Source organism: Lygodium microphyllum, chromosome 15, assembly GCF_053477565.2.
Source record: "Lygodium microphyllum isolate KBCC chromosome 15, Lygodium_microphyllum_v1.1.10, whole genome shotgun sequence".
NCBI classification, from domain to species: domain Eukaryota; kingdom Viridiplantae; phylum Streptophyta; class Polypodiopsida; order Schizaeales; family Lygodiaceae; genus Lygodium; species Lygodium microphyllum.
Genome location: NC_141149.1, coordinates 144,879,170 through 144,900,495, shown reverse-complemented (window position 1 = coordinate 144,900,495; position 21,326 = coordinate 144,879,170). Strand labels below are relative to the sequence as shown.

General features: G+C 41.0%; 1 protein-coding gene across 4 annotated transcripts in view; it reads left to right on the top strand.

The window, feature by feature from the left end:
* LOC148025178 (nucleoporin (DUF3414)) overlaps positions 1-21,326 on the top strand; it is a 210,872-nt gene that overhangs the window by 34,505 nt on the left and 155,041 nt on the right. For 3 of the 4 annotated variants that reach the window (XM_087694951.1, XM_087694949.1, XM_087694952.1), the window contains exons 6-12: positions 13,963-14,103; positions 16,415-16,572; positions 16,651-16,819; positions 16,969-17,067; positions 17,171-17,242; positions 17,357-17,419; positions 17,527-17,684. In XM_087694951.1, coding sequence (XP_087551077.1) covers positions 13,963-14,103; positions 16,415-16,572; positions 16,651-16,819; positions 16,969-17,067; positions 17,171-17,242; positions 17,357-17,419; positions 17,527-17,684 — 860 coding nt within the window. The remainder of the gene's footprint in view (positions 1-13,962; positions 14,104-16,414; positions 16,573-16,650; positions 16,820-16,968; positions 17,068-17,170; positions 17,243-17,356; positions 17,420-17,526; positions 17,685-21,326) is intronic. The other variant, XM_087694950.1, reaches the window with a different exon arrangement.

Genomic DNA, 21,326 nt, shown 5'->3' with positions numbered 1-21,326 from the left:
TTATTGGCAAGTCAAATTATTTTTCAGGGCAACGAAATAATTATTAGGTTAAATTTCAGTAATATTTAATTATGGATAATGTTGGATAAACCATTTGGGAAGGTTGCCACTTGTCAAAAATGCCCATGCTAGATCTAAAAACGTCTTTAGAGGCTGGAGAGAGACATTTTAGTGGATTCGGCTTGAGGAGACGCTGCTGATCTGATTTGGAGCCAGTGGAGGACCTTCTGAGGCAGTGAGGGGTAGGAGAAGACGAATCAACAGCAGGTGACAATATCTACAGGCTGTTGAGACAAGGCAGCAGTAGTAAATGATTGATTTTTTTCAGTTCTTTGCATTTATAATCTGTTGAGACAGTGCAACAACAGTAAATGACAGATTTTCTTCAATTCTTTGTGAAGAAAGTTTGAATTTTCTCTCCCCTCAGCATTCTCTCTCATCTCCTAGCCTTTCTATAGCCTTGCTTCAAAGATTACAGTATTGAGCTTACCCAAGGCTGAGAAATTTCAGATTTCTCTGTTGTAAACCCTAATTTACAACAGAAATTAGGGTTTAGTAGCAGCCTCAGGAAGCGTGCCAGAAATGGAAAGCTCCAAGACTTGGATTCACTAGGGCTGAAGCTGTTTTTAGTCAAATTTAAGTGGAGGGACTAGCAAAATCTATGAATTTGGGTCATTTTCCATCTCCATCAAAGCGACTGAAGGCCAATTGATTGTCTGAATCAAGGGACAAATCAGATTGAAGACTTGGTGGTCATTTTGGACAAGCAGGTTGAAATGGCGAAAGGGATTGGGAGAATCCCATTGTACATCAATTTCTCTTCAATTAAGTTAAATAAATACTGAAAGGGGCATTGGTTTTGGGGCCAACAGGGTGTCCAATGTCCAAGATTATATGGTAAAGTGTGCATTTCAGTCTTGTGAATTTGTTAATTGTTGTAAATAGTGCTTAGTCAGGTTATTCAAATAATGAAAGGGGTGCCAGTTTTGGGGCCAACAGGATGTCCAATGTTCAAGATTATATGGTAAAGTGTGCATTTTAGTCTTGTGAATTTGTTAATTGCTGTAGATAGTGCTTATTCACGTTATTTACCACCCTATCCGAGGAGGAAGGCTGGTTTCATGTTTCCATTGCTGGCATACCACTCAATCCCTTGATTTGGTGGACCCGAGACATGTGATTGCAATGCTAGTGCTGATTTTTACTCTTAGCTGAGAAATTACAGCAATATGTCTTCATAGAGTGACATGGACTCAAGTAGTGATGATGCCTCTCAGTATGAACATTCACATGGGAATGAAGGAAATGCAATGCTTGACCTTGGACAAGGCTCTGACCATGGACAACAAGCTGAAAATGTTGCTGTTGGTCAAGATGCACGGCCTTCAAGGCATAAGGAGGCTGATGACCAACATAGTGAAGAGGAATTTGAGGACCAGTTCAAGAATTGGATGAGGACAGCAGCACATCTCTTTGCTGAATTGGCAAAGGATCCTCAATTTACCTGATTTTTGAATGCTCCAAAGAAGGATAGCAAAGGCAAGAAGAAGGTGACGTCTTTTACACCTTCGGGACAACAAGATGCATTGAAGATAATGCCAAACTGTTCATTTGAAGCTCCCAAAGATGCTAATGAAATAAAACAGTTGGTACCTACGGGGCAAGGAATGCAAATGCAAGGCCATCATAGAAGTGCCAATCCAATGGATTTTGGATAGCTGGGCATGCATGCTATGATGGGGCAGCTAGGATATTTTGGTGGAAGTACAATTTTTCATGCTATGGTTGGACAAGGACCGCATACAGGAATGTATGGCACAAATTCCCATGGTATGCAATAACCAATAAATGGTGTGCAAGGCCCAATGTATTCGTGTATAGCTGGAAATATGCAAAACTCTACGTATGGTAGCATTGGCTTGATGCCTGGGGCACAAAGTAGCATGTTTGATACTGCATTTGTAGCCCCGAATGCTTATGGGTCTCAAGGAATGAATGCTGGTCATGCAAATGCTCTGTTTGGCGTTGGTTTTGATGTTAATTCAGCAAATGCTTTTTTATATCAGCCATTGTATGACAACTGGACACCCAAAGGGGCAGCAAAAGACTATGATGAGGGTGGAAAAGCAGTGAAGTTTAAGTCTTTCAGTGGTGTACAAATAGGTTGAAAGCTTTGCCTTTCATTCAATAGTTTGATGCAGCCTATTCAGGGGGAACTTCACGGAGTTCTTGAAGATTTGAAAGGCAGTCACTTTCTGGAAAGGGAATGCATTACAGTGGTGGTTCACTTTTTTGATGCAAGGTAGAGCACCGTTAACATCAGTACAATTCAAGCAAATGTTTGCATCAAATCGATTGACAAGTACTTTTGAGGTGGACATCATGACAGCTTGGAATAAGCTGGATGCTAAGGAATGTGCATGAGATCCGTAGCTTCTTGGGTTTATGTTTTTACTACAGGAAGTATTTACACGGGTTTGTTGAAATTGTATCTCCATTGCATGCCTTGCAGCAAAAGCATGTGCCATGTAGATGGATAATAGTGAAAATTTCAGCATTTGAAAAGTTAAAGGAAAAGATGACTTCAGAGCCTGTGCTTGTGTTGCTAGATCTAAGGAAGTCATTCATAGTTCAATGTGATGCATGTGGTAGCAGCATTGCGGCTGTTCTTGTCCAGGACGGCCAAGTTGTGGCTTATGAGAGCCAAATTTTCCATGGTGCAAAAAATAATTTGTAGGTCTATGAGAAATAGCGCTTGGTTGTAATTCATGCAGTGTCTATGTGAAAACATTATTGTAGGGGGCTGATTTTATAGTGCAGACAAATCATCAAACTTTGAGGTACTTTCTGACGCTAACAAAGTTATCAGAGAAGCATATGAGATGGGCAAATTTTCTCTCTATGTTTCATTTTCAGTTGTATATATTGATGGTAAAAAGAATATTGTGGCTGATGCACTGTTATATAAGCCACAAATTTCAGCCATTAGGATGGTTTATCACACCGAGTTGGATGCCATGAAAGAGCAATATGTTGCTGATTATGACTTTGCTAATGTTTATGATCAGCTTTGCAATGGCCAAAGGCATGAACACTTTGTGCTGAGAGATGAGTTTTTGATGATGCATGGACGGCTGTGTCACAAAGTAGTTAAGGCCTAGAGTTATCATTGAAAGTCATGCTCCTTTGTATGCAAGACATAGAGGTATTGATGCCACGGTCAAGGTTGTGGAGCATTTCTTTTATTGGCCAGCTTTGAAACATGATGTATAACAGTTTGTTGAGACATGCATCGTATGCCAGAAGGTAAAGCATGATAGGCAAAAGATGTCGGGTTTATTGCAGCCCTTGCCTATTCCGGGTAGGCCTTGGTAGAGCATTGCAATGGACTTTATTTTTGAGCTTCCTAAGACACCTACAGGGAATGATGGGATATGGACTATCATTTGTAGGTTTGGCAAACAAACCCCTTTCATTCCGATGAGGAAGAAAATAAAGGTTGATCATATGGCACGATTATTTTTGTAGCATATCTTTAAGTATCATGGTATGCCAGAGTCGATCATTAGTGATCGAGACTTGTTTGAGAATATAAGTACAACGCTGAAATTCTCATCATCCTTCCATCCACAGACACATGGTCAGTTTGAGGAAGCAAATTCCACAGTGTTAGATCTTTTGAGGTGGGATGTTTCAAACCACACGACAGAGTGGGAGCAATATTTGCCGTCGGTTGAGTTTGCTTACAACAACACAGTGCATAGTTCTACAGGCAAAGCTCCATTTGAGGTGGTTGAGGGTGCCAAGAAGGTACCACCTATTCTACAAACTAAGGATAAGATCTTTGAGGCTGATCCTTACGTGGAAAACTTGGATGTAGCCTATGCAAAGATAAAGTATGCACTTCAGAGATCACAAGAAAAGCAAAAGAGGGTAGCTGATCGCCACGTACGTGCTTCCCTTTGTAGTTTGCAAAGGGTGATTATGTATTGCTGTGTTTTCAAAAGGCAAGGCTGAAAAAGATGAAAAGAAGAGAAAGATTGTATGAGAAGATGAGCATGAGATACTATGGTGTTAGCAGAGTATTTGTCAGCTCATGTGTGAGTCTGAGCTTGATCTGGGCTGGGCATTTTTTATTAGGTATTTTAGGTATTTTTCTGGTGTGGCATTTTATGCCAGTGGAGCATTTTATGCACCAGTCGGCCAGCTTTAATGCTGTCCGACCAGCATTATTGCTCCCCACTTTTTCAGCCTATTTATACTCAGTTGCTCCTCCTCAGTCAGTCACTTCATCTTCACCATCTGCAGACTCTGTGGAGAGAGGAGCCAGTGCCAGTGCCAGTGCCCACGCAGCCAGTGACTCACTGTTGTATGCGACTGTCTCGTGTTCAGATATATGGATTCCATTTCCTGTGCATACATCTGAGTTCTCATCTGTATCGTGTTCTTTCTTTTCTCTTTTTGTCTTGTGTTTCAGCAGTTTATTTCAGCACATGTTTATGCTTCCACCGCTGCTTCACTTCTGACATGGTATCAGTTTTTAGGATTTGTGTTTCTGCTGTGTTTTCTTGCTGATTTCAGGACTGTTTTGTACCCCTGCTGATCAGACGACTGCTGTCGCAGCCAGGCGACCTGTTTTGGGGCTGTTTTCAGCCTGCGTTTTTTGCAGTTTTGCCATCGCCTGCTGCCTCCGCACCCTCTGCTGCCTACGCACCCTCTGCTGCCTGCGTTTTTCATCTGCAGCTGCTGGCGACAGTTTTCTACCTGTTTTTCTCTAGTTTACAGCCTGCTTTTTGCTGATTCAGCATCTCTCGTGGCTGGGTGACTGTTACTTCAAGCCGTTTTCTCTATTTTTGGCAGTTTTTGACTGATTTTTTGACTTTCTGCAGCAGATTTTGTCTTCTATTGATCAGATTTTGGGTTCTATTGCATGTGAACTCTCATTTTCTGTAGTCTGTGCTTGTGTTTTGGCTGTGTTTCCTCTCTAAATTCCATCTCTTCTCTACTTCTCTTATTATCCTCTCCATATGGCTCCTCCGTGCACTTCCACTGATGATAAGTTACATGGACCTGATTATCTCACATGGAGTGCTGTCATGAAAGCTTGGTTTGTGCAGAAGCGGCTATGGTACATCGTCTGTGGAGCTATTGCTCGACCTCTCCGTCCTTTTCCTCTTCGTGAAGACTTTGATGAGGACAACCATGAGGAAGCGGTGCTCACATGGGACTCGGACGATGCCCCTGCTTACTCGGCGTTGCTTCGGTGTATTTCTAAAGCGGTCTTACCGGCGGTTACCTCCTGTAGGACATCTCCTGAAGTATGGCAGAAGTTGCAGCAGATGTACGAGGCACCTTCCACCATGCGGGCTGTCACACTTTATGGCCAGCTCCAGCAGGTGAAGTTTGAGCCGAAAGATACTATTCAGTCTTTTCTTCTTCGTGTTACGCAGGTACAGGACCAGCTTCGGCACATGCAATCTGCTCTTCCCGAGGTGCATCTTGTCGGGACGGTTCTCTACAAGCTCTCCCTGGAGTTTGATGGAATGGCCAATGCTTTGCGGGCGCAGACATCATCGACTCCTGTCAGTTTTACACATATGACCTCGATGCTTCTTGAGCATGAGGCATCCTTGAGATTACAGGGGCGGCTTCCGGCACATTATGGAGGTGAGGCTTATGTAGCTTCAGAGAGGGGTGACGGGAAGAAGAAGTCAAAGGCCCAGTGTTACCACTGTGGCAAGAAGGGACATTTGCGGAAGGACTGCAAGAAGTTAGCGGCTTCCAGGAAGAAGAAGCAGAAGACGAAGCGGGATGCTGACTCTACCGATGAGTCCTCTCCTTCGTTAGACTCCGACTCCGATCCTCCGACCAAGGTGAAGTCCAAGGCGCGGAAGGGATCCTCTTCTTTGGATCGCGGGAAGGGCTTGGTGGCCCCTTCCTCGGCTGCTTTCTAGTGGTGGTGATGAGGTCATCCCTCACGACTCTCTTGTGCCAGAGAGGGAGTGTGAGCGGGTGTTCAGATGGGGCAGCCGCGCCTCATCTATATTTTTATACAGGTGCACAGGTTCCAGAGAGGGACGTCCCTGACGCATCGACTTCAGTCTGGCGGAATCAAATCCTGGAGCTGGGATTGACATCCAGGTTCATGCTGAGCTGGTTATCTGACAGAGAGCGGGAGGCTTTCGTCTGGAGCTCACATGAGGGGACACTTTGGCGGTCTGGCCAAAGGCGGGAATCCATGGTCACCTATGTTCAGGGGCGTTTTTGACAGGATGGTCTTGTATGGTACTGCGAGACATTGGTGATGGACACAGAGACATGCTATGATCTTCTCTATTTTCAGGTGTTTGGTACGATCGACATCGACATTAGGTTCTCTCCGAGGCACCTTGGTGGTGGCTTGATCACCCACTGCTTGGGTATCCATGGTTCTACTTGGTGGTTCTATGTTATATAGTTTCTGATCCCTTTTCATTGTACTATTGTATTGTATCAGATCACTCATGATTTGAGAGAGGGTGTTAGCAGAGTATTTGTCAGCTCATGTGTGAGTCTGAGCTTGATCTGGGCTGGGCATTTTTTATTAGGTATTTTAGGTATTTTTCTGGTGTGGCATTTTATGCCAGTGGAGCATTTTATGCACCAGTCGGCCAGCTTTAATGCTGTCCGACCAGCATTATTGCTCCCCACTTTTTCAGCCTATTTATACTCAGTGGCTCCTCCTCAGTCAGTCACTTCATCTTCACCATCTGCAGACTCTGTGGAGAGAGGAGCCAGTGCCAGTGCCAGTGCCCACGCAGCCAGTGACTCACTGTTGTATGCGACTGTCTCGTGTTCAGATATATGGATTCCATTTCCCGTGCATACATCTGAGTTCTCATCTGTATCGTGTTCTTTCTTTTCTCTTTTTGTCTTGTGTTTCAGCAGTTTATTTCAGCACATGTTTATGCTTCCACCGCTGCTCCACTTCTGACATATGGGCCCTTCTAGGTATCGAAGAAGATCAACGATATGGCAGATCTGCTGAAATTACCTCCACATTGGCGGATACACAATACCTTTTATGTCTATTTGTTGAGGCCTTTTCATAATGTTGTGCCAGAGGATATGTCTGCTGAAATTTAGCCTAAGGTTGAGGAGCTGGATGAAATTTTAGTACCCGAGCAAATTTTGGCCCATAAGGAAAGAAAGGTCAAAGGTAAAGTTTCCAGGAGATACTTGGTGAAATTTCAGAATTATTTAGTAATGGATGTCAAATGAATGGAAGAGGATGACTTGGCAGACCATACTTAGTTGTTGCGGCTTTACCTAGATGCCTTTCAGTTAGAGCCGACTTTAGTTTGGGCTCTGTCAGGTTCAACAAAGCAGGGGTCCGGAGTATTGCCTGATGTTGAAGGGGGAGATAGCACTTCCACTCCAATTATGGGCAACTCTCGTATGTAGTGGATCTCGGATGTATTCAGCATGCATCCAAGGTACTGCACTTACAATGTGTTTGCCATGAGATCACTACTTAGTGTACTATTCACTGTGAGATGTATGCAGATGAGTATGAGTTTCACCTAGGCACTGGAACTATATTTTTGCATCTGCTTATGATCAATTTGGCATGAATTTTGCCTCAATTTTGAGATAAAAATTCTGATAAGTTTCAACTCGGTTTTTGATCAGCTTGAGAACCATTTATGGTCACTTTTGGGATCAGTTTTATGTCAATTTTTGCAGTGAGTTTGTGATCAGTTTGGGGTCACATTTGCAACAGTTTGTGATCAATTCTTAGATGAGTAAGTGATTAGTTTATGATCAGATTATGCTCAGTTTTCAATGGTTTACATCTAGTTCCATGGACAACAGCACATGTTATGTTGCTATTGATGTTTGAGCCATGGTTTATGCTTGGTTATGCTATGTTGTGGTTTGGTTTTGCTAGATGAGTTGAGCTCATGACAAATAGACACATCACTTGATAATTTGGCAATGTTTTTTGAGATTCTTTGTGAGTCTTGTGTTATGTTATGATTGACTGGTAATTTTCAGCATGTATTGGGCATATGGAATGGTTGAGCAATATTGTGCAACGTTGTGTTAACTATGATGCCTCTTGTGAAAATTCCAACCCACTATTTTACTTTTGATGCATCTGGCAGTGCAATTGAGGACGATTGCAAGGATTTTAAGGGGGAGGGTTGTCATGAGGACGTGTATTTTTGAAACCTCACTTAACATGTGGATTAATTTTTAATCAGATGGTTAAGTGAATGTTACACATGTGAGGTGTAACTAGGGTTAGAGTAAATTTATGAGGCCGGACCAAGGAGATCACGGGACTTCAAAGGCAAAAGCTGCTATAAGTTATGCCGCACAGGTACTTGGTGGTATTTGGTACTAGTTGTTGGCCTAGGTCATTCATTGGGCTATAAGTGTTAGTTGCTGACACTAGAGAAGTGGCGTTGAATGGTACTTACTGCCAATGTAATGGTCAAAGCTGGCGCAGAGACACTCGGGAATGGAAGTTGCCTAGTCAATTTAATTATTGGCCAGCTAGATTATTTTTCAGAGCACGGAAACAATTATTAGATTAAATTTTTTAGTATTTAGAGATTGAAAATTAATATTTAATTATGGGTAATGCTGAAAAAGCCATTTGGGAAGGCTGGATGCACTTAACAAAAATGCCCATGCAAGATTGAAAAACGTCTTTAGAGGCTGGAGAGAGGCATTTTAGTGTATTCAGCCTACAAGAGAGGAGGAAGAGATACTGTTGGCTTGATTTGGAGCCATTGGAGGACCTTCTGAGGCAGTGAGGGGTGGGAGAAGACGAATCAATAGCAACCGATCTTCAGTTCTTTGCATCTACAAGCTGTTGAGATAGGGCAGTAGCAGTAAATGACAGATTTTCTTCAGTTCTTTGCTAAGAAAGTCTGAATTTTCTCTCTCCTCATCATTTTCTCTCATCTCCCAACCTTTCTATAGCCTTTCTCGGAAGATTACAACATTGAGATCACCAGAGGCTGAGAAATTTCAGATTTCTCTCTTATAAACCCTAATCTACAGTAGAAAGTAGGGTTTAGCAGCAACCTTAGGAAGCGTGCTAGAAACTAGAAGCTCCAAGACTTGGATTCAATAGGGTTGAAGTTGTTTTTAGTAAAATTCAAGTGGAGGGATCAACAAATCAATGAATTTGGGATATTTTCCATCTCCATCAAAGCATGTGAAGGCCAATTGACTACCCAAATCAAGGGACAAATTAGATTGAAGATTTGCCGGTCATTTTGGACATCAATGGATGTTGGATTGTATATCAACTTCTTCTTCAATTAAGTTAAATAAATACTAAAAAAAGGGGCGCCAGTATTGTGGCCAACAAGTTGTGCAATGTCCAAGATTATATGGTAAAGTGTACATTTCATTTTTGTGAATTTGCTAATTGCTGTAAATAGTGCTTAATCAGGTTATTTACCACCTTATCCAAGGAGGAAGGTTGGTTTCACATGTTACATGATAATTTGGCAATGTTTTTTGAGATTCTTTGTGAGTCTTATGTTATGTTATGATTTGGTTGGTAATTTTCAGCATGTGTTGGGCATATGGAATGGTTAAGCAAAAATGCATTGTGGAAATACTAGTTCACTATTTTTCTTTTGATGCATCTGGCAGTGCAATTGAGGACTATTGCAAGGATTTTAAGGGGGAGGGCTGTCATGAGGACATGTATTTTTGAAATCCCACTTAATATGTGGATTAATTTTTAATCACATGGTTAAGTGAATGTTGCACGTATGAGGCGTAACTGGGGTTAGAGTATATTTACGAGCTCGGAACTCCAGAAAATCACAGGATGTCAAAGGCAAAAGTTGCTAGAAGTTATGTTTCATAGGTACTTGGTGGTAGCTGGTGCCAGTTGTTGGGCTAGGTCATTCATTTGGCCATAAGTGTCGTTGATGACACTTGAGAAGTGGCGTTTAATAGTACTTAACGCCAATCTGATGGTCAAAGATGGCACAGAGACACTCGGAAATGGAAGTTGTCTAGCCAATTTAATTATTGACCAGTTAGATTATTTTGCAGGGCACAAGAATAATTATTAGATTAATTTTCAGTATTTAAAGACCGAAAATTAATATCTGATTAGGATAATGTTGGAAAAACCATTTGGGAAGGCTGCCACTTGTCAAAAATGCCCATGTTAGACTGAAAAACGTCTTTAGAGACTGGAGAGAGGCATTTTAGTGTATTCAGCTTGCAAGGTAGGGGAAGGAGATGCTACTGGTTTGATTTGAAACCATTGGAGGACCTTGTGAGGTAGTGAGAGGTAGGAGAAGACGAATCAACAGTAGGTGATAATATCTACAGGCTGTTGAGATAGGGCAGCAACAGTAAATGATTGATTTTTTTTAGTTATTTGCATCTACGATCTGTTGAGACAGTGCAAGAGGAGTAAATGGCAGATTTTCTTCAATTCTTTGCGAAGAAAGTCTGAATTTTCTCTCCCCTCAGCATTCTCTCTCATCTCCTATCCTTTCTACAGCCTTGCTCCAAATATTACAACATTGAGATCACTAGAGATTAAGAAATTTCAGATTTCTCTGTTGTAAACCCTAATCTACAACAGAAATTAGGGTTTAACAACAGCCTCGAAAAGCGTGTCAGAAATGCGAAGCTCCAAGACTTGGATTCACTTGGGTTGAAGTTGTTTTTAGTCAAATTCAAGTGGAGGGATCAGCAAATCAATGAATGTGGGGCATTTTCCACATCTCCATCAGAGTGGGTGAAGTCCAATTGATTGGGCAAATTAGATTGAAGACTTGCTGGTCATTTGGGACAGCAAGGAAAGTTGGAATACGGAAAGGGATTGGGAGAATCCCATTGCGCATCAACTACTTCTTCTATTAAGTTAAATAAATACCAAAAAAAGAGGCACCAGTTTTGGGGCCAATAGGGTGTTCAATGTCCAAGATTATATGATAAGGTGTGCATTTTAATCTTGTGAATTTGTTAATTGGTATAAGTAGTGCTTAATCAGGTTATTTACCACCCTATCCAAGGAGAAGGTTGGTTTTAATGTATATTTGCAAGGCATGTACGGGACATATGGATGGTATTCAATGTACATTTGCAAGTTATGTAAGAGAAGTACATTTGCATGAGATACATGTGATTTGTAGCTTATGTATGCTTTGCTTGAGTATGATGTGGTACATCATTGCTATATGGCATTGTTTATACTTACTTGACACATTGACTAATATCCATCCTAGACACTCCACTGGCAGCTATCCACAACTACTTCTACTAATGTTTTCCACTACCCAAGCTAGGATTACCTGTCAACTTAAGGCATATTTAACTTAATCTCACATGTACACAACTTAAGTGTTATAACTTAATTATCAAAAAAAGAAAAAGTTAAAAATTCATGTCCTTGTGATAAACCTTGTTTTTGAATCCTTGCAATTGCCCTTGATTGTGTAGCAGTGAACATGTGCACCTAATGCTTAACCATGCTCATGCCCCCTCCATGTCTAAAATTTCAATCAATTAAACTAGTGACGATCAATATACATGAATCGTAACGAATAACAAAGCCATAAGGGATGAATTCACAAGCGAAAACCCAACACTATTTTAACCACCATAGAAATGACTTTTCATGTCATGGGGGTTAGAGATTAAATGTTTTAATGTCCTAGACTAAGGTTTGTGAAAAGGTTCAACACTTTCAAGTTCAAAGAGGTCAGGCTTTAAAATTGAGGTTAGGCACCATTTAATGCTTTGAAAATTGAGGGTAGGGCCAAAGGGCTAGGCAACTCGTTTTTGCATGTGGAAGCCCTAGTGAAAATGGAAATTTGCCAAGTGTCATGTTTGGGACAATTTCAGGTTGCATGCAAGTGTATCTTCCATGTTGGGTTGTTTTTCTCCCATTTTGGGCAGTTTGGGGCATATTTGATGGCGGAGAATTGAGGGGTGGGCTGAGAAAGAGCAATTGAGCTATTAGGAACATCAAAGAGACTTGATATATGACACTTTCTAGGGCTGGAACAGCAAGTCAACTGCTATGCGAGCGTTTTTGTTGTGAGAAAGAAAGAGATATTTCTCTAATTTTCAGCTCATCTCTTCTCCATCAGTAAATCTGATATTTCTCAGCTCTAATTTGTTGGTCCAATTTTGAATTTCTGCAAAACTTAGGGTCTATCAGCTGTCTCAAGAAGTGTGCCACCAAATCTCAGTCATGCAACTAGGGGAGTTGTTGGAAATCTGAGAAATTATAGCAGATCTGAGAAGTATTGCTCATTCACAGCCAAGATGACTTGCATGCAAGTGTACAAGACCAAATTTGTGCCTGAATGTGTTTGTAATCAAGGGGCAATTTGGGAATTCAGGCTGCTGGTCATTTGTGATAGACCAAAAGTTCATGCATGTGTCATTTGATGAAGGAAATTGGAAATTTGAGCCTCTAATTTGAATTTGATTGTGTTGTGGTTGCTGATTTGCTGATTTGATTTTGTAACCAGTGAGGAATAGGATCTACATGGCAGGATTGGAATACATGCATGTGTGCCTCAGTGATTTAAGTTGGTTGCTGATGTAAATTCAGCTTGTGGACATCGGAATAGCTAAGATTTTGGATGTAGAGGTTGGCTGATTTGCATGCAAGAATATAGGGGCAGTTTGGGGCTTGATGTTGCTGGTCATTTAGGACCTGCATGCAAGTGTTTTTGACTCAATTTGTGCTCACATGTGCTTGTAATCTAGGGGCAATTTGGGGCCTGATGTGGTTGGCCATTGGAGACATGCACACAAAATGTTCTCGATCCAATTTGCGTGCAGATGCACATTGGATCAAAGGGCAAATTGAACTTGGTGGTTGCTCATTACAAAGGATGGATTGTTATTATTCCAAATGTTGTTGGATGGATTTGTCAATTCTTAGTTGCATAACAAGTGTTTTGGAATTAATGTGAAAAGAAATACCGCAAGAGGCACCAATGTTTTGGGGCCAGCAAGGTGTTGGTTTGTCTCAATTTTCTTGAGGGCAATCTAGCCCAGATTGGTAAAGTGTTCAATTTTGGTTTTTGCATATATTTAATGAATTTATTGCTTGATGTGAATTACTATAAATCAGTTGGTTCCACCACCCTTTTGTAAAAAGGAAGCTGGTTTCATTGTCCACCATGCCAAATACTCCCTTATCCTGTCCTTGCCATTAAGGACTATTGTGGTCAGGGTTACTGTCTACAAACATAGAGTCAAAGATACATTTTAAAGGATTCTCTTCTCAAAATATATATGGCCGTAACATTGATACTGTTAGAGGCAGATAGGAGAGATTACAGAGTGATTGAGAGTGCATAAGCATGAAGCATGAGTCCTTACAATCTGGAATTTTGGCATCTTCTTCCACTTATGGATACCACTATGGTTTGGCATTATAGGTTGCTGAACAAAGTATCCTATTAGCCTCTGATTAGACATCTCTTGTGAGCAGGTTGCAAAGGTGTTGGTGACCTATATGCCTTATTTTTTTGCAAATGTTGGGATTTTGTACTAGTATTTATTCTAGTGATGAAGTGCCATGTGACTGCTGATGTAGGTTATACGTTTTACCTCCCAAACAATCATATCTGCATAAGCCATTGAAATGCACCAAGTGCACACCATGTGCACAAGTTAATTGATATGTTTGGGAAGTCACGTGATTAACAATGGTGCATAGTGCATTATAGGGTCCCTTCACTATGTCAACAAAGAGGCAATCCAACTTTATATGTTCAGTAATTTGATTCATGTGAGTGTCACTTTGATTCTTGCATGTCAGAATTGAGGCGTCTTTCCACTTCTATGATCTATGTTAATGATATTGTATGGTGTTGAAACAAATATTATTGGACTTCAACAATTGTTATAATTGCCATGAGTGGATGGACCGATGATATTCTTACTAACTTTAGAAATTGACTGCAGGATTTGGATATCTCACATTTATGGGCAGAGGAAATCATCACAGAAGTCAATCTTGTTATGGATATCTTGTTCCTCATCTATTATGAACCACTCTGTCCATGCAGTTTCAATCGGTGGAATGAACTTTTTTTCATGTTCCAGGTACTGTTCTGTACATGTTTGTTTGCAGCATGTCCTTTCAAATTTACCATTGAGTTCACAATTTGGAGAGAGTAAGAGAGGTCTCCAACAGTTATATGAGATCAGCTCTTTTGAAAGGTCTGTTCCCTGCTTGCTTGTCTAATCAGTGTTAGAGATCTTAAAAGCAGAGACTGTAACTGGTACATCACATAAGATCAGCTTCATTGGAAGGTAGTCTGTTGTCTGATCTCTTACTTGCATGTTGCCTGCAACCTTTACTATCATTTCCCCACCTTCAAGTCTTCTGTTGGTCACTTTGTTGCCGTGGAGTCCTGGAGTGACTAGTAGTTTCATACTGTGTCTAGTAACTTTAGTGTCTTGGAAGGCTCTTGTTATTACTAACTCAAGCTTAGATTTAGGTCATGCTCCATGCTATTCTAGCCCAAGTAATTGTCATCTATCCATAAGAAAACTGTTCTAAAGCTCTATGCTAGATTGTTGAGCAGAAGTCAAGTTCCATCTGTAGTATTTGAGCCTCTAGGGCATGGTCACGTTTAGAACAATCCTTAAGAAAAAGAAGTGGTCCTACTCATCTGTGTGCAGTACTATTCTATAGGTTGTAATTGATCAAGGCCACCATTCTATGTATAAAAGTGTTCTTGATCTTGTGCCAGACCTCCTCCAAGTGTCTTCTGGATAATGTTGTCTCTGTCCTCTGCTTGTTTGAGTCTCTCCTAAGGCATGTGGAGGAAAGCCATATAACCTCCATCCAGAGGTTGGCATGACATTACCCCATACCAGTAGTGTCACACTGTGTCTAGTGACTTAAATGGATTGGAAGGTCCTCATTATTCCTAACTCGAACTTAGATTTAGGTCATGTGCCATGCTATTTTTGCCCAAGTGACTGTCATCTATTTATCAGAAAACAAATCTAAAGCTCTTGGTTAGATTGTTTAGCTGAAGCCTACAAGTCCTATCTGTAGTATTTGAGCCTCTACAGACAGTGGAATTATCACTTTTGGTGCTAAAAATCTCCAAACACTGAAGAGAAACACTGTGTGTTGTCTAAATTGACTGCTGACTCCAAAGAGTGATTAAATATGGTTAGTGTTCATCATTTTTCTGATCAGGCTTCTATAGGTGAGTCCTCAAACAACAAAAAGTAAATAACTAAAGATATTGTCTCATATATAAATTTCAAATAATACGCTTGATAAATTTAATCCAATATTTACACTTTTACATAGCGGCAAATAGGCCTGCCTTTTTTTCCTAGTGAACACTTTTCAGGCATTCCTACACAAAAGCACCATACAAATGCTCCGCAAGGAGGAAGAGAATAAGTGGAATGAACTATACCAGTCCTGCACCTCCTAAAGCTCGAGCTTTACACAGAAAATTGGTATGAAAGTGTTCTAGATCTTGTGCCAAACCTCCTTCAAATGTTTTCTGTCTGACTTTTTCTCTGTCTTCTGCTTGTTAGAGTATCTCCCAAAGCATGTGGAAGAAAGCCATTTAACCTTGATCCATAGGCTAGCATGACTTTAACCCATCCCAAGTGCATGATGCCTTGGTGGTCAATGGTCATTACCAATGCCCATTTCTAAGAGACAAATATGCATACCATACCCTAGGAGTTGTGGGGACCAACAGCAGGGGAACAATAGTTCTCTTACAGAAGCAACATTCTAATACAACTTGGTGAGAGGTGATGCGATTGTAGAAGAAAATAACTGTTCTGCCTGCCCACGCTTTCACTCTTGCTTGAGCATGCGGTGGCTGAAATGTATCTGGGCTCCTCTCAGAATACATTGCAGGAATGATCCGCACAGGCAAAATAGTAGAGGGGAGGCACACTACGAAATCTGACAGTCCAACTCAGGAGTGCAAATTTTTGATGCAATCCGAAGAAAACATGAGGTCTGGCAACATTTTATAGGCCACACCTTTAGGAAATGCAACTGGTTTACTTTTTTACCCTTGTCTGACAAGGTTTGTTCTTGACAGTCTGATTGCCACGTTGCAGTCTGCCTGTCTGGTAGCCTTTTGATGGTCAACTGTCTGTCCAGTTGTCACTTCAGCTGCAATAACATCACGTCATAATGCTGGTCATAATTACCATACCTATGGATAGTGGGTTAGTTTGTCTCTTGCTCTTAAATATGTGATGTATGTTTTTTCTATCATGCCATTGCCAAAGAGTGATGGAATTTGATGTGTCTGAGGTCTTTGTGAGTTTTACCTTGTAAATGGTACACCTTGTATTTGAAACTCTCTGGTTGTGAAAGTCACAATTTTGGCCTTTCTGACAAGTAGATGCTGCTGTGCAGGATCAAATCTTTAACGGAAAAAGCCTGGAGAGACTCTCTCTAACAGCAGAAGCATTAGGTTTAGCCAAGCATGTTAAGCATCAGGCTCTTCTAATCCTTTTTGAGACGTTGGACTTTGACAAGCTTCTCCTTCTGGTTTTTAATGAAGTGTCATTCAGGTGATTCAAACTTTCGTAATTGGAGTCTGTAGTTGCTAAATGCTCTGGGCTGACTCATTCTTGGATGAACTTCTGCAGCCATGATAACCACCCATTTTCTATGGAAGAGTTACAGCAGATGGATGGCTTGTTTGCTAACTTCAAGGCCTTTGATGTACCAGAAGCTGCCCCACTGTTACTGGGTTGGGGTACCTTTTGCTCCCTAGTGTCATCTCTCCCTGTGCTTGATAATCAAACGAAGGTCCTGGTATGTTACCTCTGAAAATATGTGGTGCTGGTGTACCAAAACAATCACGTGGGATGTAATTCCATGTGTTTAGATACAATGTTTCTTTTTCATAAATCTCAGTGCTTGGCAAATTACCCCTCTCAATTTACTGAGTTACTGCACTGCAGGAAATCGAATATACTACCCACATCCAACGAGCGTATGAAGCAGGGGCGTTTCAATACCTGCTTGACATGCTGCATCACAAAGGCATGCAAGAATCTAGTGTAGGTTTCTTGTTGCTGATGTGATTTGGTACTTTCTTAACAAATGTGACCCAATAAAGGGAGCAACCTGATGTCTATGTTCATGCTTTCTTGACTGATGCAGATTGATGGCTACAGAGGGGTGGTTAAAAGCCTGTTAACATGTTTTATAACTGCCTTTGATATTGTTAATCATGTAAGTTATCAACTTAATCAAGAACTAGTCTTAGATATAAATATAGGTGTTTGCAGTGTTCATGACTATTTATTTTGTTTTTTGGCATGTGCCTTTTTGTTGGACTTGTTGCAGCAGACCGATTCTACATTATTGGACACTCTAGTTGATATTTTCTATGCAATCTACTCAGAGCAGGTCTGTATTGCATCAGATCACCATGCCTTTGGAGGAATTCAAATTCAGTCATTTTTTCATATGTTCTCATTTTTCTAATATACCAGTAATGGGATCTGAATTTGCAGGAGATTCTTTGTGTTGAGTTTTGGGACCGAGATAATGCTCTTGATAGTCCTGTGCGAAACCTGCTGTTTGCTTTACGAGAATATTTCCCATATCGTCTGCGACCTTTTCTTCGACTTCTTGCGGGTCTAGCAAAAGGCACCTGGCCAGCAGAATGCGTGTCAGTCTCCCTTTCTGGTTATTTTCAGCTCACTAAGTGTCCAAACTGTTTTCTTGTTGAGTTTCTGCTGGCTACTTACAAGATTGGTTGTGTTGGAGGTCAAATATTGGTTTAGTTCCTGGTATATAGTCACACTTGATACATTTGTGCTGTACAGTTTGTTTTTGATTGTTAAGGAGTGCATTTTTTGAGGCTCTGTGGTTAAGTGAGATGGATAAGAGTAGCAGTTCTGTTGTCCTCGATTATTTAAACTTGAACATATTTTTGTTTTTTTTTGGCGTTGAAAGCAACATCCAACGATCTTGTGGATACAATTCTTTATAAAACGATTTCATGTAGTATGTTTTGATTGTTAAGGAGAGCATTTTCTGAGGCTCTGTGGTTAAGTGAGATGGATAAGAGTGGCAGTTCTGTTGTCCTCGATTATTTAAGCTTGAACATATTTTTGTTTTTTTGGCATTGAAAACAACATCCAACGATCTTGTGGATACAATTCTTTATAAAACGATTTCATGTAGTATGTTTGATTGTTAAGGAGTGCATTTTCTGAGGCTCTGTGGTTAAGTGAGATGGATAAGAGTGGCAGTTCTGTTCTCAATTATTCAAGCTTGAACATATTTTGGTTTTATTGGTGTTGAAAGCAACATCCAACGATCCTGTGGATACAATTCTTTATAAAACCATTTCAGTTAGTCATTGTTTTTCTCTGTATGAAGGTAAATGTTGCAAGGTCGCCAAATGGGTCAAAAGAAAGCTCCATTGAAAGGGTGGGGAATAATAAATGCTAGGATGCTGAGTAAATTTAGCAAACTGCGATTGTACACTACATCATGCATAAACCCTGAACCTAATGTTCTAAGTGTAACCTAATGTCTATCAGTGGGGTTAAAGAGACGTAACTGTTTCCCCTTCAATACTCAAACATTGGTGGCGGCTGATTTCCTTGATGGGTACTATGTACAAGACCTTTTCAAAGGTCCTAGCTAATCGTCTTCATGAGCACCTCCTGTCCGTTGTGCATCCCCATCATTATGGGTTCATTAAGAGCAGGAAGATTTTGCATAATATTCTAAATGTGTGGGTGGGCATCAATTATGCACAACACTCCAACTAATTGGTTCTTGTCCAATTAGATTTGGAGTAGGCCTTTGATTACTTGGAATGGTCTTTTTTGGTGAAACTTATGCAAACCATGGGTTTTGGGCCACGTATGTCCTAATTGAGTAGCAATGCCTGTTCGCATGTCATGCTGAATTTACTCAGCCATTTACTTTGGCAACGTCAGGCCAATAAGGCTGTCCTCTCAGCCCTTTGTATTTTGCCCTTGCCACCCATCTGATTCTCATTATGTTGGCCTATCTTGTTGAGACTGCTGGTTTGTCCCTTCCTTTCAATCAACATTTGATTGGGCAAGCACTGGCTGGTGACACATTTATGGTATTGAAAGCTGGCAGGGACAACCCCTGTAAAGCATTGGACGTTTGGGATTTGTTTGGCCATGTATCGGGCCTTCAAATTAAAGCCACCAAATTGCCACTGATCCCATGTGGTCATAATGCTTGACATTTGGGCTACCCTTTGGCTGTGCATGTATAGCCTAAACAATGATGCCAATGACAACACTGAGACGGAGGAGAGGTTGCAGACGAAGTGTGCTGTCCACCTGCAGAAAACAGAATAATCAGCCAAAAGTGGGGGAGGGCTATAAATAGCTAGAACCAGACAAAACTGACTGACCAGCTGCAGTTGGCAGCATTTAATGCTGGCCGACCAGATGGGGATGAAGTGCAAAATGCCGGCAATAATCAGAAACAGGCTGCCCACCCCACTGGTCAAAAGTTGCATAGGCTATTATGCTGCCCATGCTTATTATTTGCCTCTTTTACCTTGGCCTAGGAGTAGCTTGCACGACCCTACCAAGCATACCCATTTCGTGCTATGGAAAAAAGATTCAGTGCATATTGGTATTTCTTGGCCATGTTTGTACTCCAAAGAACATGGGTGGAGGTGTTGGCTTGGAGGTTGAGACTCACATGATTACTCTCCATTGGTCACTATTTCAAGCCATGTGTGCTTGTCATCAGCCCTCGGTCTTTGTTGCTTGCATTTGTGTGGAAGATCGAGGAGTTGTGCGTGGTAATACTAAAATTTAGGGTTCATGGTGGCACATACTCAATAATGACTCCCCACTCTTGATTTCATCTTTTGTTTTATTGACCCATTTGATATTCTCAAGGAAGACAATGCTTTAGAAGGTGACTTGGCATCCACTTGTGGATAGATTGCATGCTAATTCTTTGCAGATGGAATTATTGGCTATGTCTTGCTTGATCTCATGGGGAGGGAAATAGGAAGACCATTCCAAGTTCAATGGAATAGCGTGTTATGGCTTAATTTCTATTGCAGATGCAACCCTATCAGCTCATAGCCTGTTCATGTCTTTTTGCATAGCCAAATAGGTTTTCCGGATCCCTTGTGGATATTGTAATATGTGGACCATGATCTCCATGCATTTATAGGATTGCCACCCCTTCCGTACTCTTGATTTGGATCATACCTGACAAGATTGGAGACTTGTGGGTCGGTTGCACCTAGATAATTGAGGTCACAACAAAATCCAAATCTATTTAAAGAAGATTCCACCTCCATTAGTAGCCTACAAACGAGTAGTTGTAAAAATCATCAGCATAGTGGATGACCTGGATGATAATGAGGAAGCTGCATTCTTGATAGCTAACACCCACTTGGAACCATTTATCATGGATGTGCTATAGATCAATTAGTAGTACTAGGTTCTACACTCCCCATTCAACCCTGCCCTAGGAGCTAGAATCAATCAAGATCTAGAATCATGATGATCTAGAAACCCAAAATTTGGACTCCGAGGCAAAAGCAACTCAAGCTATGCCTATAGCCAATTTGGAAATATTGAATGTACTTCATTAAGAGAGAGAATTTGGAGCTCAAATGCAAAAAGTTACAAGAGTTAAGGAGGATGCTTTTTTGGAAGAAACAAAGTTGCTTCTGTCAATTAGATCTATCATCTCTCGATCGGAGATTGCTCTTGGTTGGTGGCCACCAATGTTGTTTGGGGCTTACAAAAAAGTAGGGGATGGTGAAAATCAACCGCATTGAAAGGGTGGCTTAATAAGACCTTGTTCAAATGGAAGTTCTTTCTTTGGAGAATGTTGATTGGTGGTGTGCTCCTCGCCTTCGCCCTCTTCAAGCATTGTATTTCAAATGGTAAGTACTTCTTTTGTACTACCATGTGTAAATTGTAAGCATGTGAATTCTCCTTATATTGGAGGGAATAAGCATAGCTTAGTATGAATGGTCCTGAGGGGAAGGGAAAACCCTAACCCTAGCCATTTGGGGCTATATAAACAGCCCATGGGTCTACATTAACTGATGTGCACAAGAGTGAAGCAACATTGAGATGTGCATAAGAGGGAGAGAAGAGCTCAAAAGTACAAAAACAAGTCTTGCTTATTAAGTTACTTATGAAAGTACAAGTTAGGTCACTCTCACTCATCAGTTGATGTAGACCCATGGGCTGTTTATATAGCCCCAGATGGCTAGGGTTAGGGTTTTCTCTTTCCCTCAAGATCATTCACACTCAGCTACCCTTATCCCCTCCAACAT